The sequence below is a fragment of the Eumetopias jubatus genome, unplaced genomic scaffold (assembly GCF_037043125.1).
Source record: "Eumetopias jubatus isolate StellerSeaLion01/CBP00866 unplaced genomic scaffold, mEumJub1_p1.0 scaffold_4, whole genome shotgun sequence".
In the NCBI taxonomy this organism is placed as follows: domain Eukaryota; kingdom Metazoa; phylum Chordata; class Mammalia; order Carnivora; family Otariidae; genus Eumetopias; species Eumetopias jubatus.
In genome coordinates, this window is record NW_028274810.1 from 26,067,399 (window position 1) to 26,094,077 (window position 26,679).

A 26,679-nucleotide genomic window follows, 5' to 3' on the forward strand; every position below is an offset into this window, starting at 1 on the left:
TATCAGGGTATTTTCACAGACTAATACTACACTGCAATGAATATTACATAACTACAAAAGCATGGCTGATAATTAAAAACTGTTAAAATAAAACACAAGTCACAGAAAACATAAAATGGGCATACCATTTTCATAAGACTCAAGATAACACAAAATAATACATTTTTGCTATATACATGACAAAATCATATATAAAAAGGATAAAATAATTCCTGGCAGTCACTACTCATGGCAGGGTGGAAGGGAGATTAAAGAACACATAAGCATATGCAACAGCACTGATAACATTCAATACTAATTAATTCCAAATATTCAGAAAATTCAAGTCCAAACAGATAGAAATGTGAAGTTCTTCCCAGTTCAAAATTATCATTAAATTTATTACAAATCCTTTCCAAAAATTTGTATTTCTGTTTCTAATATTCATACAAAAGAGAATCACACCATAAATGCTGCTTCACATCATCTTCCTTTCATTTAATAAAACAGCTTAGAGATCCTTAAAAAACTCAACACTACTAGTGAACTTCATTTTATCAACATTTTCATAGCATTCTAGTATACTGGTGTACCATGGTTTTTTAAATTCTCAAGCTGATATGTTTCAGTTATGTGCAATTCATCCCTGTACTTAAATACCCATGAAAGTCACAAAAACAGATCATAATCTATGTAACGAGTAACTCAAGAAATTCCATAAAGAAATTGTACAAAACATATTTGCTCACAGTAAGACATTTTGATGAGGAAAAAGAAAAACCAAAAAATTCAATTGTTTTAGTTTAATCTGATGAAACTTGGATCAAAACGAGCATATAAACTTCAAATACAGACTACTGTGAAAAATTACAAAGTTACCCCATTAAAAAAAGATAGGCAAAAGATTAAACTGAAAAGCTATTTCATCTTGCTCACAGTAAAAACCAATTCAAATGAATACATTTATGTGCCATCTCATATATCGGACTAGCAAAAAACCCCAATTACTGAACAATATACTCTACTGCGCAGGCTATCAGGAACAGAGATACTCATATACTTTCCATACAGCAGTACCAAAAAAAAAAAGACAAAAAATTCCTAGCCATGGAGTGATTTCCAGAAGTTATAGCTGTTATAATCTGTATACACTGCCACTTTCTCTCTAGGGTGATGGAAGGGAGAATGAAGGAAGCAATTCACACTTGTTTACATTACATCCAAAAATTAATGAAAATGATGAGATAGAAAAAGCAAATTAGAGTGTACAGGAATTTAAGAATCATTATAAACGTAGCTTGTTTTACTTTTTACTTGGGGAAATTAAGCCAAAAATTGGGGGGGAGGGGATCCTAAAAATCAAAACCAAAATGAAACCATTAAACCTAACTATCAGCTTGACAGAACTACACACAGAATTCTCTCAATAAACTTCAGAATTCTGTAATTATACTATAAGGACAAAAGTAATTGCAAAGAAACTTTATATCCAGTAATTATAATGCCAGTGTAGTACCGATGTTCCCTTAAAAAGAAAAACTAGGACTAGAGGGGCAAGATGGTGGAGGAGTAGTAGACCTAAATTTCGTCAGGCCTGAGGAACTCAACTAGAGAGGGATCAAACCATTCTGAACACCTACGAAGTCAACAGGAGATCGAAGAAAAAAATAGCAGCAACTCTGAACAGAAAAAAGACCACTTTCTGGAAGGTAGGACATGTGGAGAAGTGAATCCGAGGCGATATAGGGGAAGGTAGACGGTGGGAGAAGGGGCCTCCGTCAGCCGCTACTGGCAAGTGATAGAACCGCAGAGCACAAAATCGGAACTTTTAGAAATCTGCTCCGCTGAGGGACGTCACTTCAGTGGCTAAGCAGGGGGTGGAACCCTCGCTGGGACAGTGTGGTCTCAGGACCCGGCAGAGCTCCCAGGTATCAGAGCAGGGAAGCTGGCTGCAGAGATGGAGCCGAGGAGTGGGCTCTCAGCCTGGGGCTGCCATAAACCGGGATCCGCAGTACAGTCGGGCTACTGCTCTTCCAGCAGGGACCCAACAAGCGGCAGATCCAGGGACACTCCCCTTCCTCCCCCGGGAAGAGCACCGCAGGGATCTGCTGGGTTTGGAGATTCCAAACGGGTCGTGGGCCAGAGAAAAAAACGCTTGGTCACTGGCCGGGTGAGCACAGAGTGCGGCCGGAGACCAGGGAGACCGGAGTGATTTACTGCTTTTCTCTGGGGGCTCACTGGGGAGTGGGGCCCCGAGTTCTCGGCTCCTCCAGGGCCGAGATTGGGAGGCCGCCATTTCATTCTCGTCCTCCAAAGCTGTACGAAGAGCTTGCAGGGAGAGCTTTGCTCCCGAGAGCAAAACCGAGATTACTTAGCCCAGACCCCGCAAGGGCAGGGCAATTGTGCCTCCAGCAAAGACATTTGGGAACCAGGCAACAGGCCCCTCCCCCAGAAGATCAGCAAGACCAGCCAGCCAAGACCAAGTTTACCGATCAATGAGAACGGCAAAATTCCACCGCTAGGGAAATACTGCACATACAATTCATGGCTTTTCCCCCATGATTCTTTAGTCTTTCAAACTTAAGTTTTCTTTTAACTTTTTATTTTTTTTTAAATTTTTCATTTTCCCTTCTTCAACCAACATCATCAATCCCTTCTTTAAAAAATCTTTTTTTATTTTTCATTTCTAGAGTCATATTCTACCCCTTCATAGTAATTAACTTTATTTTTGGTGTATATGTGTATATATATACATCTCTCTTTAAAATTTTGGGATACAGTTTCTTCTAACAGACCAAAATATACCCAAAATTGCTAGTGTATGGCTTTTTTCTAGTCTCCTGCCTGATCACATCCTCTTTTTTTCTTTAAATCCTCTTTCTTTTTTCAATCAACTTCTTACGAATTCCTTTTATAAAATCTTTTATAATCTTCATCCTTACAGTCATATTCCATCCCTTCATTGTATTTCCCCTTATTTTTGTACATATATAGGTTTTTCTTTTCTTTAAAATTTTGGGAGGCACTTTCTTCTAACAGACCAAAATACACGAGAAACTAGTGTGTGGCACTGATCTATGCACCAGCCTGATCATATTTGATAATATTCTGTTTTTGTTTTGTTTTTATCTTTCTCTTTCTCCCCCCCCCCCGTTTCTTCTGATTTATTTAGTGTGTATTTTCCGGAGATGTTGTTACCCTGTTAGCATTTGTTCTCTCATTCATCTATTCTCCTCTGGACAAAATAACAAGACAGAAAAAATCACCTCAAAAAAAAAAAAAAAAAAAACCAACAGGCAGGACCAAATGCCAGGGACCTAATCAATACGGACATTAGTACGATGTCGGAACTAGAGTTCAGAATGACGATTTTAAAGATACTAGCTGGGCTTGAAAAAAGCACGGAAGACATTAGAGAAACCTTTCTGGAGAAATAAAAGAACTAAAATCTAACCAAGTCGAAATCAAAAAGGCTATGAATGACGTGCAATCAAAAATGGAGGCTCTAACTGCTAGGATACATGAGGCAGAAGAGAGAATTAGTGACACAGAAGACCAAATGATGGAAAATAAAGAAGCTGAGAAAAAGAGAGATAAGCACCTACTGGATCATGAGGACAGAATTCGAGAGATTTGTAGGTCTCTAACCTACAATGGCAGACACATTAGATTGGCAACAGACCTATCCACAGAGACCTGGCAGGCCAGAAAGGACTGGCATGATATCTTCAAAGCACTAAACGAGAAAAACAGGCAGCCAAGAATACTATATCCAGCTAGGCTGTCACTGAAAATAGAAGGGGAGATAAAAAGCTTCCAGGACAAACAAAAACTAAAGGAATTTGCAAACATCAAACCAGCCCTACAAGAAAATATTGAAAGGGGTCCTCTAAGCAAAGACAGGGCCTAAAAGTAACATAGACCAGAAAGGAACACAGACAATACACAGTAACAGTCACCTTACAGGCAATACAATGGCACTAAATTTCATATCTTTCAATAGTTTCCCTGAATGTAAATGGGCTAAATGCCCCAATCCAAAGACACAGGCTATCAGACTGGATTAAAAAACAAGACCCATCGATATGCTGTCTGCAAGAGACTCATTTTAGACCCAAAGACATACCCAGATTGAAAGTGAGGGGGTGGAAAACCATTTACCACATTAATGGATACCAAAAGAAAGCTGGGGTGGCAATCCTTATATCAGACAAATTAGATTTTAAAACAAAGACTGTAATAAGAGATGAGGAAGGATATATCATACTTAAAGGGTCTATCCAACAAGAAGATCTAACAATTGTAAATATCTATGCCCCTAACATGGGAGCAGCCAATTATATAAGCCAATTAATAACAAAAGCAAAGAAACACATTGACAACAATACAATAATAGTGGGGGACTTTAATACCCCCCCCTCACTGAAATGGAGAGATCATCTAAGCAAAAGATCAACAAGAAAGTAAAGACTTTAAATGACACACTGGAACAAAGGCACCTCACAGATAGATTCAGAACATTCCATCCCAAAGCAACAGAATACACATTCTTCTCTAGTGCCCATGGAACATTCTCCAGAATTGATCACATCCTAGGTCACAAATCAGGTCTCAACCGGTACCAGAAGACTGGGATCATTCCCTGCATATTTTCGGACCACGATGCTTTGAAACTAGAACTCAGTCACAAGAGAAGAGTCGGAAAGAACTCAGATACATGGAGGCTAAAGAGCATCCTACTAAAGAATGAATGGGTCAACCAGGAAATTAAGGAAGAATTAAAAAAATTCATGGCAACGAACGAAAAGGAAAACACAACTGTTCAAAATCTTTGGGATGCAGCAAAGGCAGTCCTACGAGGAAAGTACAGAGCAATACAAGCCTTTCTCAAGAAATAAAAAAGGTCTCAAATACACAACCTAACCCTACACTTAAAGGAGCTGGAGAAAGAACAGCAAATAAAGCCTAAACCCAGCAGGAGAAGAGAAATAATAAAGATCAGAGCAGAAATCAATGAACTAGAAACCAAAAGAACAGTAGAACAGATCAACAAAACTAGGAGCTGGTTCTTTGAAAGAATTAACAGGATTGATAACCCCCTGGCCAGACTTATCAAAAAGAAAAGAGAAATGACCCAAATCAACAAAATCATGAATGAAAGAGGAGAGATCAAAACCAACACCAAAGAAATACAATTAAAAGAACATATTATGAGCAACTATATGCCAGCAAATTAGATAATCTGGAAGAAATAGATGCATTCTTAGAGATGTATCAACTACCAAAACTGAACTAGGAAGAAACAGAAAACCTGAACAGACCGATCACCACTAAGGATAGTTAAGCAGTCATCAAAAGTCTCCCAACAAACAAGAGTCCACGGCCAGATGGCTTCCCAGGGGAATTCTACCAAACATTTAAAGAAGTAGTAATACCTATTCTTCTGAAACTGTTCCAAAAAACAGAAATGGAAGGAAAACTTCCAAACTCGTTTTATGAGGCCACCATTACCTTGATCCCCAAACCAAAGACCCCATCAAAAAGGAGAATTACAGACCAATATCCTTGATGAACATGGATGCAAAAATTCTCACCAAAATACTAGCCAATAGGATCCAACAGTACACTAAAAGGATTATTCACCACGACAAAGTGGGATTTATCCCTGGGCTGCAAGGTTGGTTCAACATCTGCAAATCTATCAGTGTGATACAATACATTAATAAAAGAAAGAACAAGAACCATATGATCCTCTCAACAGATGCAGAAAAAGCATTTGACGAAGTACAGCATCCTTTCTTGATCAAAACTCTTCACGGGTATAGGGATAGACGGTACATACCTCAATATCATAAAAGCCACCTATGAAAAACCCACAGTGACTATCATTCTCAATGGGGAAAAACTGAGAGGTCGCCCCCTAAGGTCAGGAACACGGCAGCTATCTGGTGATAGCCACTATCACCACTGCTATTCAACATAGTACTAGAAGTCCTTGCCCCAGCAATCAGAATCGGCAAGGAAGAAGTCAAACTCTCACTCTTTGCAGATGATATGGTACTTTATGTGGAAAACCCAAAAGACTCCACCCCAAAACTGCTAGAACTCATACAGGAATTCAGTAAAGGGGCAGGATATAAAATCAATGAACAGGAATCAGTGGCATTCCTATACACCAACAACAAGACAGAAGAGAGAGAAATTAAGGAGTTGATCCCATTTACAACTGCACCCAAAACCGTAAGATACCTAGGAGTAAATCTAACCAAAGAGGCAAAGGATCTGTACTCAGAAAACTATAAAATACTCATGAAAGAAACTGAGGAAGACACAAAGAAATGGAAAAATGTTCCATGCTCATGGATTGGAAGAACACACACTGTGAAAATGTCAATGCTACCTAGAGCAATCTATACATTCAATGCAATCCCTATCAAAATACCATCCACTTTTTTCAAAGAAATGGAATAATCCTAAAATTTGTATGGAACCAGAGAAGACCCCGAATAGCCAGAGGAATGTTGAAAAAGAAAAGCAAAGCTGGTGGCATCACAATGCCAGACTTCAAGCTCTATTACAAAGCTGTCATCATCAAGACAGTATGGTACTGGCACAAAAACAGACACAGAGGTCAATGGAACAGAATAGAGGGCCCAGAAATGGACCCTCAACTCTACGGTCAACTAATCTTCGACAAAGCAGGAAAGAATGTCCGATAGAGAAAAGACAGTCTCTTCAACAAATGGTGTTGGGAAAATTGGACAGCCAGATGCAGAAGGATGATACTGGACCATTGCCTTACACCACACACAAAAATAGACTCAAAATGGTTGAAAGCCCTAAATGTGAGACAGGAGTCCATCAAAATCCTAAAGGAGAACACAGGCAGCAACCTCTTCGACCTCAGCCGCAGCAACTTCTTCCTAGAAACATCACCAAAGGCAAGGGAAGCAAGGGCAAAAATCAACTACTGGGACTTCATCAAGATATAAAAAGCCTTTGCACAGCAAAAGGAACAGTCAACAAAACCAAAAGACAACCGACAGAATGGCAGAAGAGATTGTAAATGATATTATCAGATAAAGGGCTAGTATCCAAAATCTATAAAGAACTTATCAAACTCAACACACAAAGAACAAATTACCCAATCAAGAAATGGGCAGAAGACATGAAGAGACATTCTTCCAAAGAAGATATCCAAATGGCCAACAGACACATGAAAAAGTGCTCCACATCGCTCGGCACCAGGGAAATCCAAATCAAAACCTCAATGAGATACCACCTCACACCAGTCAGAATGGCTAAAATGAACAAGTCAGGAAACGACACATGTTGGCGGGGATGCGGAGAAAGGGGAACCCTCCTACACTGTTGGTGGGAATGCAAGCTGGTGCAGCCGCTCTGGAAAACAGTATGGGGGTTCCTCAAAAAGTTGAAAATAGAGCTAACATACGACCCAGCAATTGCACTCCTGGGTATTTACCCCAAAGATACAAATGTAGTGATCCGAAGGGGCACGTGCACCCCGATGTTTATAGTAGCAATATCCACAATAGCCAAAATGTGGAAGGAGCCAAGATGTCCATCGACCAATGAATGCATAAAGATGTGTTGTATGTGTGTGTGTGTGTATATATATATATACACACACACACACACACACATACACAAGGCAATATTATGCAGCCATCAAAAGGAATGAAATCTTGCCATTTGCAACGATGTGGATGGAACTGGAGGGTATTATGCTGAGCGAAGTCAGTCAATCAGAGAAAGACATGTATCATATGATCTCACTGATATGAGGAATTCTTAATCTCAAGAAACAAACTGAAGGTTGCTGGAGTGGTGGGAGGTGGGAGAGATGGGGTGGCTGGGTAATAGACATTGGGGAGGGTATGTGCTATGGTGAGTGCCATGAATTGTGTAAGACTGTTTAATCACAGACCTGTACCTCTGAAATAAATAATACATTATGTTAAAAAAAAAAAAAAAAGCAAGAAGTGAAGAATGAAGCGGGGGAAAGACGAACCATGAGGGACTATGGACTCTGAGAAAGAAACTGAGGGTTCTGGACAGGAGGGGGGTGGGGGGATGGGTTAGCCTGGTGGTGGGTGTTGAGGAGGGTGCGTACAGCATGGAGCACCGGGCGTTATACGCAAACAATGAATCATGGAACACTACATCAAGAACTAATGATGTAATGTATGGTTATTAACATAACATAATAAAAAAAAGAAAAATTAGTATACATATGTAATATTTTAATATTAGGAAGGAAAAATATTCAATGCACAAAGGATACAAATATAAAATCAGAGTAATAAAAACTGTAAAGTTAAATATGAATTGGAAATAACAAATGAGCTCACAGTATTTGTCTTCAAAACACTGCTAGCTCTGTCCACTAAAAGAGCTTTGAAGTAATAACAACCTAACAGCAATTATTTGCACCTTTGCACCCACATTATTGTGGTCTCTAAGGACCACTACCCACCCAAAGGAACCAAAATTTTCTTAAAGAAATGGCTAATTAAAGGTCTGGAACAAGAAAAGGTACTTCAAGCAAATAAGTATCAAAGCCACCCATGTTATGAGCTCTCACTGACTCAAGATGAAACAAAGACTTTTTAATCACTGCTGTAAAACTGGAAAATAAACTAAAAGTCCTTGCCACCACAATGATTCTAACAACAACAAAAAAAACCAGTGGCTACACTGGAGGTTACTACAGTACCAACTCATCAGGAAATGTTTTTAAAGTCAAAATCTATCCTGTTTTCTTATAAAAAGGGTATTCCAGTATGACAAATATTTGATGTAAAGCCTTAACAGAATAATCTCAAATATGCAGGGGTGAAAAAGAATATCACCATTTTTGCAATGCCCAATGAAACTGCAATCATTAACTAATAAAACCAAGGAAGTGAAAGGATGATGGAGCACTCTATTCTAGATGCATCACACTGACAAAACCCGAACCTACTGATAAATGTTAACATCACAAAGAGATAGACATATTTTATTCCTCCTGGTGTGATACAATAGAAATTACACAGAGTGCACCTACAAAATATTCCTGCTAAAAATTAAGCCTGAATCTGATCAAGCCTCATCTCAGAAAATAGGATATGAGATACGTATAAAATGACATGGAAGTATAATCACCAAAATCAACAAGGTGGAAAATCATACAGAATAGATGACCCAGTTTCTCTAGTAATCAATAAAAGAAAAAGGGAGAGGAGAAGGTAAATCGATTTATAAAGAGACTTAAAAGACATTAACTAAATCAACATATTGACTTTCCTTGATTCCTGATTTGAAAGGGGGAAAAACATTTTTGAGGCAATTGGGAAATTATGCCTACTACTGGAAATTAGATAATATTAAGAAACTATTTTAAATTTTATTTAGGTATAATGATGGTATCAATATCATCCTTAGGAGATTTTATCTGTTAGAGACACAATAAAGTATTTAGGGATGGTATGAAATTATCTGAGATTTCCTTTAATATTCTCCAAGAGGAAGGATTTGTGTATTACTGTACCTTCATACTACTTTTGTGTATCTTCCAAGTTTAATAGTGAAGCTTAAAAAAATTAAAATGAAAAAACTGACACAAATATATGGAAAGACATTTTGTGCTTGTGGATCAGAAAAATCAATATTGTTAAGATGTTCATACTACCCAAAACAATCTACAGATTCAATGCAATCCCTACCAAAATTCCAATGGCATTTTTCACAGACATAGAAAGCACAATCCTACTATTTGTATGTAACTGCAAAGGACCCAAATAGCCAAAGCCATCTTGAGAAAGAACAGTAAGGCTGGAGGCATCACACTCCGATTTCAAACTAGTAATCAAAACAGGATGGTACTGGCATAAAAACAAGATACATAGATCAATGGAAGAGAAATACACCCACACATACAGGATCAATTAATTTATGACGAAGAAACCAAAAACATAAAATGGGGAAACACAGTCTCTTCAATAAATGATACCAGAAAAATGGAAGAGCCACATGCAGAAGAATGAAACTAGACTACTACCTCACACCATACACAAAAATTAACTCAAAGTAGACTAAATACTTGAATATTCAAGACCTGAAACCACAGAACTCCTAAAAGAAAACAAAGGTGATAAGCTCCTTAACATAGTCTAGGTAATGATTTTTTGGATTTGACACAAAAGCAAATGCAACCTGAGCACCTACAGAATGGGAAAAAATATTTGCAAGTCATACACAGTTGTCCCCTCTTACCTATAATTTCAGTTACCCATGGTCAACCATAGTCTGGAAGCAGATGATCCTTCTTCTGAAGTATTGTCAGGTCAATACCATCCTAATCCTACATCATAATGCTTACATCGTTCACCTCACTTCATCTCATCACATAGCCATTTAATCATATCACCAGAAGAAGGGTGAGTACGGCACAATAAGATCGTCTGAGAGATCACATTCACCTAACTGTAAATGGTACTATTTTATTATTGTTGTTAATCTCTTACTGTACACCTCATTTGTAAGTTAAAGTTTACCACTAGTATGCATGCACAGCAAAAAACACAATATATATAAAATTAGGTACTATTTAGGGGCGCCTGGGTGGCTCAGTCGTTAAGCATCTGCCCTCGGCTCAGGTCATGATCTCAGGGTCCTGGGATTGAGCCCTGCATTGGGCTCCCTGCTCAGCAGAAGCCTGCTTCTCCCTCTCCCACTCCCCCTGCTTGTGTTCCCTCTCTCGCTCTGTCAAATTAATAAATAAAATCTTTAAAAAAAAAAAATCAGGTAGGTAGTTTTAGGCAACCACTGGGGGTCTTGGAATGTACCCCCTGGGAATAAGGGATACTACTGTATTTGATAGTAACCAAAATATATAAAGAACTCATGACTCAGAAAAAAAATAATCCAATTAAAAAGGGGAAGATGATCTGAATAGACATCTTTCCAAAGACAGGCATATGGCCAATAGGTACTTAAGAAAGTGCTCAACATCACAAATCATCAGAGTAATGCAAATCAAAACCACAATGAGGTATCACCTCACACCTGTTGGAATGACTACTATCGAAAAGACAAGAAATAAAAGTGTTGGTGAGAATGTGGAAAAAAGGTATCCCTTGTACACTACTGGTAGGAATGTAAATGGGTGCAGCCACTATGTGGCTAGGTAGGAATGTAAATTGGTGCAGCAAAGGTTCCCCCTCCCCCAAAATTTTTTAAAAGTATCATACAATCCAGCAATCCCACTTCTGGGAATTTATCTGAAGGAATGGAAATCACTGTCTCGAAAAGATACCTGCATCCCCATGTTCACTGCAAAATTTACAACCAAGACACGGAAACTAACCTAAATGTCCGTCGATGGAAGAATGGATAAAGACAATGTGGTGTGGAATATTATTCAGGCATTAAAAAAAAATAAGGAAATCTACCATTTACAACAACATGGATGGGCCTTGAGAGTATTCTGCTAAGTCAGAGAAAAACAAATACTGTATGTACAATCTCACTTATGGGTAAAATCTAATTTAAAAAAATAATAAAATAAAAACTAAACTCACAGATACAAAAAACAAATGGGTGGTTGCCAAAGGTAGAGGATGGACAAAATGGGTGGAGGTGGTCAAAACATACAAACTTGCAGTTATAAGATAAATGACTCCTGGGGATGCAATGTACAGCATTGTTACTGTAATTAACAGTACTGCATTGTACACTTCAAAGTGCTAATAAAGTAAAATCTTAAAAAGTCCCATTATAAGGAAAAAAATTTTAACTCTATGTACTGATGGATATTAACTAAACTTATTCTGGTAATTGTTTCATAACATACACATACATCAAATCATTATGTTATACATGTGAAACTAACAATGTTATATGTCAATTATTTCTCAATTAAAAAAAAAGAACTCTAAAAACAAAAACTTATTGCCAGGGGCGCCTCGGTGGCTCAGTCATTAAGCATCTGCCCTCAGCTCAGGTCATGATCCCAGAGTCCTAGGATTAAGCCCAGCACTGGGCCTGCTTCTCCCTCTCCCACTCCCCCTGCTGTGTTCCCTCTCTCAGTGTGTCAAATAAATTAAAAAAAAAAAAAAAATCCTTAAAAAAAAACTTATTGCCAAAAGTATCACCTAATCTTTCTTAATCTTGAATATATTTTTTAAACAAGAAAGTCAATGAGTTCAGGAGTCAAAGTGGACTAAAAAACAAAATCTAGCATGAGGCAGAAAAGTAAGGATAAAAACAGACATTAATGAATTGTGGAAACAAAAAAAGTATAAAAGCTGGTTCTTTGTACAAACTAGTAAAATAAGGTCTCTGATAAGAGAAATAAACAGAATATCAATGTTTAATATTAGCAATACAAAGGGGAGAATTAACAACTGCTATACAATGCTGAGAAATCTGAAGCCCAGTAAAATGTAATTTTCTAGAAAAGCACTGAATAAACCAGTAACTTTGGAAGAAAGTGAACTATTTGTCAAAGAAGTATCCCTCTTTCCTCACCCTTTACATGTAAGCTGCTCAAAATCCTTGTAATATATAGGGGAAATGATGGGAAGTACGTATTGTGCTGATTAACCGGGGTAAAATCACTAGTAATCTATTTTCCTTTTTGCCTAAAGTATTAAGCACGACCTCTATAATTAGAGAAAATATTATGCGGAAGAGGTAAATTTTTCAAAGAAATGTTATAGTTCTCTCCCTTTGAGTTCAAGCATTGCCATCTTATTTTGTTGATAATGTAAATACTCCTCCAATTATCTTATGAACTTAGTGCAATTTATTCAAAACCCAAAAAGTCTTCATGGAAGTCAGCCAAATGATCTTAAAATACACATGGTAAAGAAAACGTTCTTCAAAACAATTTTGAAGAACAAAGTTCTGAAATTCACTCCACAAGATTCCAAGATGCTACAGTAAATTAAGACACTGTGGTACAGACAAATTAAACAGAACATATAGTTGAAAAAAAAGTTCCATGCACGTATGGAAACCTGACAGGTGACACTGCAGATCATTGGGAAAAAAACATGAACTATTCAATTAAGTTGGTACTAAATTTGTTATCCCCAAGGGGAAAAAAAAAATCATTAAACCTTTATCATACACTATACAAAAATTAAATTCCAGATAGACTGAAGCCTTAAATGTGAAAATCAAAATTTCAAAACTTTCAAAATAAAATCCACTGTATTAAGACCCTGAGTTAAAGAAAACTTTCTTAAAACCAAAACATAAATGAGATGTTAAAATTTCCAACTTCTATTCATCAATAAAAAAACAAGCCATAGACAGGAGTTAATCATGGTATATACAAGTAACATGGCTTTAGTATCCATAATACGTAAAATTTCAGTCACCCCCATCCTCCAATTATTTTAGAAGTTACAAAGCCTGTTCCTGTTTTTACTATGCTGACCCTTATCCGATTCCCTTTGGACTTGAAATTTACATCCTACTGGTCATGTCCAAAAGAAATGTAAAATGAGCAACACGTAAGATCTTATGAATGGTCTAATAACCATTTTTTAAAAAGTAAAAAGGATACAAATGATATTTTATTTAATCCAAAATATTGTCAACATGTTAATATGTATAAAAATTACATTTTTTATCATACTAAGTCTTGGAAATTTACGTGCATTTTACAACTGGAGATTAGACTAGTTACACCTCAAGTCCTCAATAACCATGTATGACTAGTGGCTACTATAATGGACAACACAGCTCAAAACAATACTAGAATCATCAGAACTTAAACATCAGTTACTCGACTACTCTTACATGTTATTATTTAATATTTCTGGTTCTATTTTTTAAACCCCAAATCAAACAATCACTGCCATTACTCTTATACTGTCAGTAACTAAATTTACCCAGTCTTACCAATTTCTTGGTTAACCTTACTTCTACCTCAAACCTCCTTTCTGGAGTCATTGACCTTCTTCCTAAAGTACAACCTCTAGAAATTCTTCAGTGGGTCTGTTGATCAATTTCCTCAATTGCCTTTCTTGGGGCAGAGGAAGGGGCAGTGTTTCCGAAAATGTCACTATTTTGTTTTTCTCTTTAAGTGATAATTTAGCTGATTATAGAATAATAGGCATTTTCATTCAACACTCTGAAGATACAACTTCACTATCTTCTATACCCATATGTTGAAGAAGCACATTGTGTCTTTCCAGTTCTTATTCTTTCTTAAGAAATCTGATTTTTCTATGGCTGCTTTAAAGATCTTCTCTGTTGTCTGGTGGTCTGCTCTTTAACTGTGATGTGTCTAAGTTTTCCTGTGCTTCCTAAACCTAAAAATTCATGAAGCCCATCAGTTTTGGAAAATTTTAACTCTTTTAAACTTTCATATTCTGCTTCTCTGAAATCTTTACTTTCTCTTTCTGGTACTCTAATTAGATATTTGTTAGAATTCCTCTTGCTTTTCTCTGTATCTTTTAACCCCTCTACTATTTTCATCTCTTTGTTGTTCTCTGTTAAATTGAGTAATTTTTTTCTTTTAGTTAACCAATTCTCTTTAGTGTTATCTGACTAGCTGTTTTTAACATGGACTCCAGGCTTTCTTAAAAATGCACACTTGAAAGGATGCCTGCCTGGCTCAGTGGGAAGAGCATGTGACTCTTGATTTTGGGGTCATGAGCCCCACTCTAGGCACAGAGATTACTAAAAACAAATAAACTTTTTAAAAAATTACATACACTCAAAACTAATACTGTAGGTTAACTACACTTCAATTAAAAAAAATTTAACTTTATTTTAAACAATAAAAAATTTTGTCTCTAATAGCTATGTAAAAAATTTACATTATTTGGCATCTAGAGGTGCTCTTTCCAAATAAGGTATATAAAAAGCTATAGTAACAACCATGATCATCATGTGCCATTCTGTGCAAAATCTTACGTGTTATTTCATCTCATCTTCAAAATAACTTTTGAGGTAGGTCTTATTAAATTAAAACCATTTAAAAATTTGTTAAACTAAAGCTTAGAGATTACCTTCAAAGTTAGAGGCCAAACCCTAGCCTGCTAGCAAATTCTAGATCACATGTTCTTAACCCGACAGGACCTCCACTGAAAAAACATTCTTGTCCACCACCAATAATTTCAGGTTACATTAAATGTTAATATTGCATTTCGATTATACAAATTTTAAGTGAACTTTTAAGATACACTTCTTTTACATATCCTTTGAGAACACTGATGAACAGATGTTTACTGAGCACAGACGATGCTGAGCACAAACAAGGTGAAAGAAGTTATTACAAGAATTATTATTGGGAATAACATACACACACACACACACACACACAAATCAGACAGCATATGTCTTCTAGTGGAAAAACATACCACAGCTTATAAAGTATTACCAAAAACAAAGAAAATATGATAGTCTCTAGATCCAACACCAATGACACATGAACATTTTAAATTACAACATCAGAACACAATCATCAATGCAGACTGGGGCCACTCTGTGGGACCAACAAGTTTTCTTCAAAAATAAAATGCCATGTAAAACAAAACAAAACAAAAAAACCCACAGGGTGAAAAGAGAACTTGCAGATTAAAAGAAATAAAATAGGCATATCAATATATTGAATGTGTTCATCTTATTTGATCCTGATCTCCACCCCCCACTAAAAAAAAAAAAAAAACTATGAAAGTACTATGACTTTTATGAGACAAGTAAAATTTTAACACAAATTTGGCACTTGATAACATTAAGGAACTGTTCATTTTTTTGTACATTCTAACAGTATTGTTTAAAAAAAAAACAAACAGAAGAGAGTCCTTATCTTTTAGAGGCACACCAAAACATTTACAAATAAAATAATACAGGGATGCCTGGGTGGGTCAGTCAGTTAAGCATCTGACTCTTGATTTCAGCTCAGGTTATGATCTCAGGGTCGTGAGATCAAGTCCCACGTCAGGCTCCATGCTAAGCGTGGAGCCTGCTTAAGATTCTCTCTCCCTCCCTCTCCCTCTGTCCCTCCCCACCTTTTGGCACACACTCTCTCTCTAAAAAATAATAATGAAAATAAAATACAGTATTTGCAACTTGTCTCAAAATAATACAGGAGGAGAAAAGTAGAGTGGATATCACAAATTTTACCAATGATTGATGATTATTGGGACTAAGTGACAGATAAATAATGGTTCATGGCAGCTATTGTCTTTTTCTATGCTCAAAATTCACAATAGTTATATAAAAAGAATCATTCTTCAAAAACACTTGTCTGTCGTAAGTTTTTTTTTGACATATTACTTCTAAAGTAAAAATATTACTTAGCCACATTAGCCCCTAATGCAGCATGTCTAAAACTAAATTAAGAAAGCTATTACACTTTAGCAACACAGACCAAATGAGAGATTAAAATATTAACATTTACAGAGACTCATTATTCTAAATCATAGCACTCTGTGTAATACCAAAGCCAATCTCTTCAGAGCTCATTCTCCAAATTCCCAAAAACAGCATAACAGTGAGCTACTTTTATATATGGGAACTTACAGGTATACACAGTGTCTACCAGATGAAGTACAAATTTAATAACCTGCACTTGAGACCTTCTACAACCTATCTGCCATCTTCTCTTTTTCTCATGTCCAAATACAAACCCATATACAAACCTACTGGCACAAAAGCTGTTCAGTGGTTGTGAATTTGTGCCAGCCCATCAACACAACTTTGGCCATGCCATTCCCTCAACATATACTACTCACCTCCCATCCCAAACTATTCACACTGCATATGTCACAACTCACTACTTTTGTGAAGTCTGCTCTGATCCTACCACACCGAACTAATCTCTCCCTACCATGGCCATATGGCACATGCTTAAACCTTGTGCACTTATCTCTTCAACTATATGAGGACCTAAAAGACACAGCTCTTCTGTATCTCCAGCAAAAAGGAAGAATGTTGTGAAATAAAATTGGTTTATCTTTTTATTGATAAGTGGCTCATAAGATTATAAGAACACTGAAGCCAGAGACCCTTTAGTAGTCATTAAATATTTACTGAGTATGTACTATTTAACATGTACTACTGATGATGGAGGAGCAATAAAACATTGTTGTTGAATAATATCTACCTCTACCCTCAAGGAGTATGTATTCTCTCAGTCTCTTGAGTTACAAGTTAACAGTGTTGTCATTTAGTAGACACACTAAAAATGTCCGCAACTTGAAATTCTAATGTAAATACCTAAGCACGCACGAATATCTATACAGCATTTTAAGAAATACCAGAATCTAAAAACCCCAAGTTTTTAATAACATATCTATTATAAACAATGTTATGTTCAATCGTTACAAAAAGTAACAGTTGGCATTATTTCATTGCAACTATCTAAACAGCCAATGCTGGTAAATTCAATAGCTATATCAAAACTTCTACAGTAAGTTCAGCACTTTACCACCATGCTTTCAAAATACTAGTGAAATTCAACTTGGAAAATGCTAACAGCTTATTTTAACAACTATGTTCTTTATTAACTGTCCAGTCTTAAAGCCTTCTTTTAGTTAACTTAGAAGAGAACTACTACAAATTTCACTATTTAAAATATCCATCCAAAAAGTTAACATTTTACCATACTGAGCATCATCCTGAACTACTATGCAATCACTTCAGGCATTTTTGTTTTCCTAAGTAACAGGCCAATTGTTTTGCAAAGATTTCACAGTGGCAAATGGTTAAGGGTATAGAAATGAAACCCTGATATTACAAATGACAAGGAATCTAAAAAACCATTTTAAAGAAATGCAACAAACCTCTTATTAAAAATTCACAAATTTCCTTTTATACTCTCACTAAGCTAACCAAAGAGGAGCCTAAAATCAACTAGGTACAGCAAATTTATAAAGATAATGAAAAATGAAATTTCAACATATCCTAAAGCTATACAATTTGAATATTCTGTATGTAGTGTAAATCGGTTAATGTTAACTGAAAACCTAGTTGTGAAAAATACTTTTTCTGCATAATCACGTTTAATCTTCAAAACTATTATAATCCCATTTAAAAGATAGAAGAAACAGAAGCTAAAAATGTTTAAGATCAAATAAACTAAAAAAAGAAGAAATTATACTACTTAGTAATACAAATAAATCTATATGCCCAAAACTACATGAAGAAATTCAAAGGAAAAAAAATTCAAAGATTAAACTGAAAGAAAATGTACCTACAATGAATATGATACCAATTTTTACACAGAAATCTAACAAAGATGATCATTAAAATAGGTCAGGTATACAGAGGCAGTTCACAGGACAAGAAATACAAAGTCAAATTCTTAAAATCTCACCCATTTCAAAATATAAATTATAAAGCACTTTTTTAGCCTAAAATTTGCTAACATTCTAAATTTTTGTAAAACCCAGAATTGGGTAAGGGTGTGGAGAAACAGGTACTCCCATACACAGCTGTGGAAAACCATTTAGCCAAGAATCCTTTTGGCAATGTGGTTTTCATATACTTAACTAAATTTCAAGTGACACAACATTTTTACTTCCATCGTAAATATTCCCACACAGTCTTTAACTGCAAACTGGAATCAAACCATAATGCCATCAATGTAGGAACTACATTGTGGTGTGTCCATGTAACAAAGAATGAGGCAGATCTAGAACTGCAGACCATATTATGTAATTTTTTTAAAAAGAAAAGAAAGGTGGACTTCTAGTCTCAGGCAAGATGGTGTAACATGCACCAGTCTGCCCTGTTGAAACAACTTTAAAAAAAATCACACATGATGTATACAACAATGGTTTTCAAGACCACTGAAGATCAAACAACGATGAACAACGATCCCTGAAATTCAAAAAACAAATGAGGTGAGTCCATGACTGCCCCCAGCTTACTCTCTTGAGAGAAAGACCAGGCCGTGGCACAGCTCAGGTGGAAAAAATGGCCCAACTTCAAAAACTCCGAGTTAAGTAAGAGGACATGAGTCCAAGGAGACCAAAGCAAGGAGAGTTTGTACAGCAGAGTACCAAAGAGAGTTGCACAGAAACAACTCTGGGAATCCGCAAAGAATCCCCCCTGAATATTCAATGCATACACATAACTGTATTATGGGTAATACAGAAGATGTTTTTCTTATTAAGTCATGTTTAAAAGTTAACTGGCTGTTTCAATAAACAGTATAGAATTTATAACATCTATAGAAGTAAAATGTATGATAATGACAGCACAGAGGCCAAGAGAGGAGAAATAAAGTATTCTAATACTCATATAATTTATGTGAAGTGGCATATATACTCCTTGAGGGAATATTGTGGTGAGTTTGAGATCTATGTTACAACTCCTAAAAAACAGCCACCAATATAACAAAGAGTTACAAGCTAATCAACTAATAAGAAATATAATGGAACTAAAAAAAATACTCATCAAAAGAAAGCAGAAAAAGGGAAGAACACAAAGCACAAAAAGAAAAAATAGCGAAGTAGTAGTTTTAAAACTAACCATATTAGTCAAAAGAAGAGGGTAAGTTGGATGTAAAAATCAAATTCCAACTTTATGCTACATACAAAAAACACATTTTAAATCTGAGGACACAAACAGGTTGAAAGTGAAAGAATGAAAAAAGATGTATCATGTGAACCCTATTCAAGAGAAAGCCAAGATGGGTATACCAATATCATAAAAAGTAGATTTTAAAGCAAAGACTATTACCAGGGATAAAAATGATCACTACATAAAAAAAGGAGTCAATGCACAAAAAGGACATAGTAATCCGAAACATTTATGTACTAACCATAAACTTCAAAAAAAAATTAGTAAATAAAACAAAAACTAGTAGAAGTGCAAGCAGAAACAGACACATGCACAAGTAAAAGAGATTTCAATATCCTTCTCTCAATGTGCTAGCACAGTAAAAAATCAGGAAGGACAGAAATCACTTTAATGTTATCAATAATTGACATTTATAGAACACTACCCAACAGCAGCTGTTGGGTAGTGTTCTATAAATGTCAATACACATCCCTAATACACATCCCTATAAAATACACATAAAACTTAAGATACATATTTGGGTCATAAAACAAGTCTCAACAAATTTACAAAAGATTCAAGTCTTTCAATATGTTCTCTAGCTACAGTGAAATTAAATTAGAACAACAGGAACATCTATGGAAAACTCCAAGTATTTGGCAATTAAATAAATACTTCTGAATAACACAGGGGTCAAAAAAGTATACCAGAATGTATTTGAACTGAATAAAAAGAAGGGTGCATGTCAAAATTTGAGAGATGCCATGAAAGATGTACTTAAAAGGGAAATACACAGCACTAAGCCTCTATATTAGAAAAGGTATGTCAATGATATCAGCTTCAACATAACTAAGTTGAAAAAGAAGAAATGCCAAGCAGAAGAAAACTAAAACAGCAGATATCAATAAAATAAGAAACCAAAAACTCACTGAAACCAAAAGTGATTTTTGAAGAATATTAATAAATTAATCTCTAGCTAAAGTGATAGGGAAAAAAAAGACAAATCATCAGTATCAGGAATCAGAGAAGTGACATCACTAGAGTCTACAGATATCAACAATATAAAAAGGTTAATATCACAACTTTATGCAAATAAACTCAGTAACTTGGATGAAATGGACTAATTCTATGGAAGGTACAAATTATGAAAGTTCACTTAAGAAGAAATAGAAAACCCAAATAGTCCTATATCTAGTTAAATAAATTAAATGTGTCATTTAAAACTTCCACAAAGAAAACAAACAGCAGGTCCACACAACTTCACTGGTGAATTGCCTCCAAACATTTAAGAAAGAAATAGTATCATTTAGTGTTTCACCCTGATATCAGGAACAAAGTAAAGATGCTTGCTCTCATCACTTCTATTCAGCACTGTACTAGATGCCACAGGCAGGAAAAAAAAATGGTATCCAGTTAGGAAATGAGTTAAGATAAACTGTGTGTATAGAAAATCTGATGATATCTACAAAAAAGCTATTAGATCTAACAAGTGAGTTTGGCAAGAGTAAAGAATACAAGAACATGCAAAAATATTTGTATTTCTTTGCACTAATAACTGGAAACTGAGATTTTTTTAAAACATCATTTACAACTGCACCAAAAAACACGAAATAGGGATAAATCTGACAAAAATGCGCAAAAACTGTACTTTGAAAACACTGCTGAAAAAAATTAAAAGATCTAGGTAAATGGAAAGTTAAATTGTGTTCATGAGTGGGAGAACTCAAGATCGTTAGGATGTCAATTTACCTCAAGCTCCTTCATACGTTCAAGTTAATTCCAATAAAATACCAGCAAGCTTCTTTGTAGAAACTGACTCATAAAAAAGGACACGGGGAGAGCCAAAACAACTTTGAAAAAGAACAAAGAGGACCATGACTGCTTGATTTCAAGACTAATATAAAATCATAGTAATTAAGACAGTATGTTTTTGGCATCTAGAAGGACAAAAATGGGTCAATGGGAAAGGAAACAGTACAGAAATAGAATCATACATAGATAGTTGATTTTTGACAAAGGTGCAAAGCCAATTCAATGAACAAAGGACAGCCTTTTCAACAACTGGTGCTGAAAAAAGTTGAAGTCCATACCCCAAAACAAAATATGCCGACATATTTTGCACCATATTAAAAAAGAATTAACTCAAAAAAACTTAAATGCATAAACTGTAAAAATTGTAAAAAACTGTAAAAAAAAAAAAAACCCAAAAACTGTAAAACTTCTATTAGAAATCAAAGGAGAAAATCTTCGTGACCTTGGGTTACACAAAGATGGCTTAGATATGACACCAAAAGCACGAGACATACAAGATAAAATTGGTAAACTTCAGTTGATTAGAATTAAAAACTGCTGTTCTTCAAAAGACACTACTGAGAAAGTGAACACAAATAGTAGAAAATATTAACCATATATCTGATAAAGGACTTATAACCAGAATGAAGATCTCTTAAAACTCAACAGTAACCCAATTTAAAAAGTGGGCAAGCGATATAGAGACAGGTCCCCCAAGATGATACACAGCTGGCAAAAAGCACATGAAAAGATAATTAACATCACAGACCTCAGAGAAATGCAAATTAAAACCACAAGGAGATTACCACTTCACACCTACCAGAGGGTCTATAATCAAAGACAATCACAGGCATTGGAGAGAATATGGAAGGACTAGAAATCTCATACCCTACTGGGGGCAAGGTAAAAATAGTACCACCACTTTGGAAAATGGTCTGCAGTTTCTTACTTTAAAAACTTAAAAAGCATATGCCTACCATATGATCCAGCCATTCCAATCAAAGGTATTTCCCCAAGAGAAATGAAAGTTCAAAGACTTTTACAAGTACGTTCACAGTAACTTTATTTACAATAGTCAAAAAAATGGAAACAACCCAAATGCCCATCAAGAGTTGAATGGATAAACTGCTGTATATCCATAAAATGTAGTATTACTAAGCAAAGAAAAAGGAATAGACTATTGATAAACAACATGGGTAAATTTCAAAATAATTACACTGAGTAAAATAAGACCAAAAAACAAAACAAAAGGTACATTTTGATTCATTTAAAATTCTAAAAAATGCAAACTAACCTAGAGTGACAGAAAGCAATGGTTGCTTGAAGAAAGAAAGGCAGAAGGGAGGGATTACAAAAAGGCAAAATGATACTTTTGGGGGTGATGGATGCTCATTATCTTTGTTGTGGTAATGGTCTCATAGGTGTATTCGTATGTCAAAAAATTGTACACTTTAAATATGTGCAGTTTACTTTTTGTCAAATTTTATCACAATAAAGCTATTTTTTTAAAAAGGCAAGATGTCGGCCACTACATGTGGTATGAACCCATTCGTATAAATAAGCAAGGATGCTAATGTTTGATAATATACAAACTAATAACACTTCAGGAAAAAAATGCACCAGAAAAAATTTAATGTAATCACCTACACCTGAGAAACAGCACTAGGACTCAGGGAGAAATACTTACCACTACGAATTTTTTTAACCATGCACATTAAAAAAATATATACATAGAAAAACTTAATTACTCGTACACCGGCATGACTCCCAAGCAAAAATTCTTAACCACTATCTCAGAAAACTTCATAAAACTTCAAATTTTGATATTAAACAATGGATTAAAAAAAAAGGTTGGCAATTATTTTTACATCATTTTCCAATTTTTTTCTCCTCGAACTACTAATACAGAAAACTGGTAAAACCAATAAACCATACCTGGACATCCAATTCTTTGTCTCCTCATTTCTCTCCCCTCTTGTCTAAGCTCCTTCTCTCCTCATCCACTAACAGTGGACAGCTCAGACCTGTATCATTCATTCTTTTACAAAATTCCAGAGAATACCTACTTGGATGGTAACTATACATTCTGTATCTTGCACTCTTGACCTATTCCTGATTTCAAATCCTGCAACTACCTCAACTTACAAAGTATCATTGCCAAATAAGAATACCTTCCCTAGAAAAAGCTCACTATTTCTCTCCCGATCTATGTAATATGAACTCAAAAAATAAGCCTAAATACTAAAGTATGGACAAATTTCTAGTGCATTATAGGGCAGAGAACTTGAAAAAACAAAGTATCTCCTAAAGTATTCTAAAGAATTTCACAGTGTTGTGGATGAAATTTTAAGAATTCCAAAAAATACGGTAAATAGTCACCATCACTACACCAAGGACACACAGCCTGTCAAGACTACTCACACTTGAAAGGGGGAAATGTCATTCCATCAACAAGTATTTGCGTATGAGGCCTGGAAGATGTGCTAGGTTTGAAAAATTTAAAAAAACAGAAGGACCATGCCCCAACAAGGTGGATAGGTTTGCAAAAAAAATTTTAACATATTACACTGTAAAAATAAGCAAGAACTCCAGGAAATAAAAAGCCTGAGCATTAGAACTAAGGTTCAAAGGAGTAGTTTTCCTGGCCAAAAAGTGAGGAAAGATTCCAAATGATCTCTACCATAAAGCCCATTTTCCTTTCATGGAAAGACAAACCAGCCCTTAACTTCTGACTCCAATTTGAAGCTAATGGCCTTAACAAGTTTCTTTTAAGTAACAAGATAACTGATTTCTAATGTCGCTCATTACTGAAATACATATTTTAGTATTCATAATCAAAAGTAAAAAAAAAACCCAGATTAATAAAATTGCATGATTTAGGTCAAATCACTTATCTGTCCATTTAAAATCATAATTTCCCCTCAGAAAACTGGGATATCATTTATACAGTCACAAAAAGCCAGGTCTGAAAACATTTTTCAACCCTGAACAGCATTCATACCTACTTTAAAATGTTCTCACTGACTGCCTTTCTAGAAAAACTTAGCTTTGTCTACACAGATTATAAACTATATAACCCAACTTTTAAAATTCAACAAAACACTTTATACTTTTAACTGTTAACTTTCAAAAGCTAACTGAAAATTTTCATTAATGATAATAGTAGATACAGCAATTCAGTTTTCATTAGTTTCAATTTTTTCCTACCTTCACGCCAACTGCAACCTCAGTGACAATTCTGTAAAGAAAAAAAAAAAACAACAGTTTCAACCTCATTCTTTTTCTAATGATCACTGTTGGACCCTAAAACTTTTTAGGGTAGTTCATTCATAAATCCTCCACTCACAATGCAAATGGAAAACAAATACACAGGCTGTCAGTGACACTTCTTTGTACTATTTTCAACTTGGTTTTCTAGAAATTGCTTTCAAACTTGAGATAAATTCACTAAACTTCCAGTATTTTTTAAACAACCCTTTAAATATCAAAAAGAACAAAACCCCAAGCAGTATAATGCCATTTCTGCAAAGCCTGTACACTTAGATTAGTAATTTAAAACTTAAACCAACTCTTTAGTTATCTTGAGAGAATCAGGAAACATTAATTCCACTACCAAGTTTTGTCATCAATTTCCATGTTTATCTGGTGAAACAGTGAACTGCTCCAGATTTATGTTTCATGGGGAAAACAACCTCTAGGATAATTTAAGTTCTGTTACTTTGTTAACTTTGAAAAGGTCTTCCCTTAGTATCTTTTAAAAACACTAAACTCCAAACACTTAATCAAAATAAATCATATTTTATTTGGCTCTTCATATGTTGTCACTGATTCTAACAAATGTGCTTTTTAAATGATACTGTTTTTATACCGCCAGGAGGGCTGAATACAGCTGTATTTTCGCCGTCAAGGGTGCCTCTTTTCCAACAATTAGTTAAATCCTTAGGAGTCTTTTCAGATGTAGAGCATTAAGTACCAGGGAGACCCCGGTCCGAGTCATTTCCCAAAGCCCTTGCCTCACCTCACTCAGCATTCTGTCTCCACTCGGGCTCTCAAAGATGCAGCACGGTTCTGTAGCTTTTTGTAGTTGTTTTTGTTTTTCCAGAAACTGGTCAAAGTGGCTTAAAAAAATGGCCCTGTGTTGACTATCTGCTCTTGTTTCTGCCATGGCTTTTGGCCTTTGCCCATGTGACTGATGTCGACCACAAACACTTGGTTTTTTAGATGATTTAATTTCTGGGCCCTCTTGCCAAGCCTTGATTATTCTTAGGCCCCCACAAAAAGGCATTTTTCTGTCTCCCGCCCCCACTACCAGACTCAAGTGAAAACAAAGGAGTATGACATCTGCCTTCCCCCTTCCTCCCGCCGCCGCAACCCTCCCCGCCCCCCCGCCCCCCCACCCCCGCCTTCCCAGCGGCTCCCACTTAGCTTTCCCCCGAGCTCCCGCCACCGGCATCTCCCCCAGCCAGGGCGGGCCAGGCGAGGCCGGGGAGGTTGGGGACGGCTGGGGTGCACACAGATGCCTCTCTTCCCTCCCCCAGCAACACCCCCCACAGCCTGGCACCACACTCGCTTCCACAGGCGCGGCTACCCAGGGTTCGGGTCCCAGGTTACGGATCGAAATGGCTCCTAGAGGGGGCAGGGACGGGCCAGACGTTCTGGGGTTCCCACCCCATCCCCCGCCGCCAAGCCCGTACCCGCTCCCGCTCCGGGGTCGCCACCCCCGCCATCGCCCCAATGCCTCTCCTGTCTACAAGCCCGCTTTCTTTCTCATTTTCTCGACCAGAGCCCGCCGGGGGAAACGAAGGGAGGGGTGTGTGCGATGGGGCGGGGGTTGGGTAACGGCAGCCCAGCCCTGGGAGGGGCCGCCGGAGGGTTTCTGGCCGACCCCGAACCGGGCTGAAGGACGGTCCAACTCCCCTCTCACACACCTCCTCGCCGGCCCCATTACATACCCGTCCATTGCCGAACCGGACAAAGCTTCGCTCACAAGAACCGAGCCACGCAGCCAGCGAGACACACAAGCGGCGAGAAAATGGCGGCCAGGGCCCGACGGAAATTGCCGAAGGTGCCGGAGCGCACGGGGCAGCGCGCGGCAGCGGCGGCGGCGGAAAGAGCCGAGCGTGCCGGCGCCCGGCTGCAGGAGGCGAGCGGCGGGGCGCGGGGACGAGGGGGAGTGGGCGCCGCCGCGGTCGCTTCCTCCGCGCCGCCGCGCGCCTGGGGCCCTCCGCCCTCCAGGCCCAGGCCTGCTGCTGTGGAGCTCGGCGGCCTGGCTTCCTTCTGCACGCTCCTCTGAGAAGTCCCTGATGTCCTTCTTGGGGAGGCGTGGGTGGTACACCTCTCAACCCTCCACACCCACTGCCCTGCACCTCAGGAGGG

General features: G+C 36.9%; 1 protein-coding gene across 1 annotated transcript in view; it reads right to left on the reverse strand.

The window, feature by feature from the left end:
• The window catches only part of PTBP2 (polypyrimidine tract binding protein 2), an 83,420-nt gene extending 57,084 nt beyond the window's left edge, over positions 1-26,336 (reverse strand). The window contains exons 1-2 of the mRNA XM_088022349.1: positions 26,256-26,336; positions 24,511-24,541 (exon numbers count right to left, since the gene is read on the reverse strand). Of these exons, the coding sequence (XP_087878475.1) occupies positions 24,511-24,541; positions 26,256-26,263 (39 nt within the window). The 5' untranslated portion in view covers positions 26,264-26,336. The remainder of the gene's footprint in view (positions 1-24,510; positions 24,542-26,255) is intronic.
• Positions 26,337-26,679: the final 343 nt, after the last annotated feature.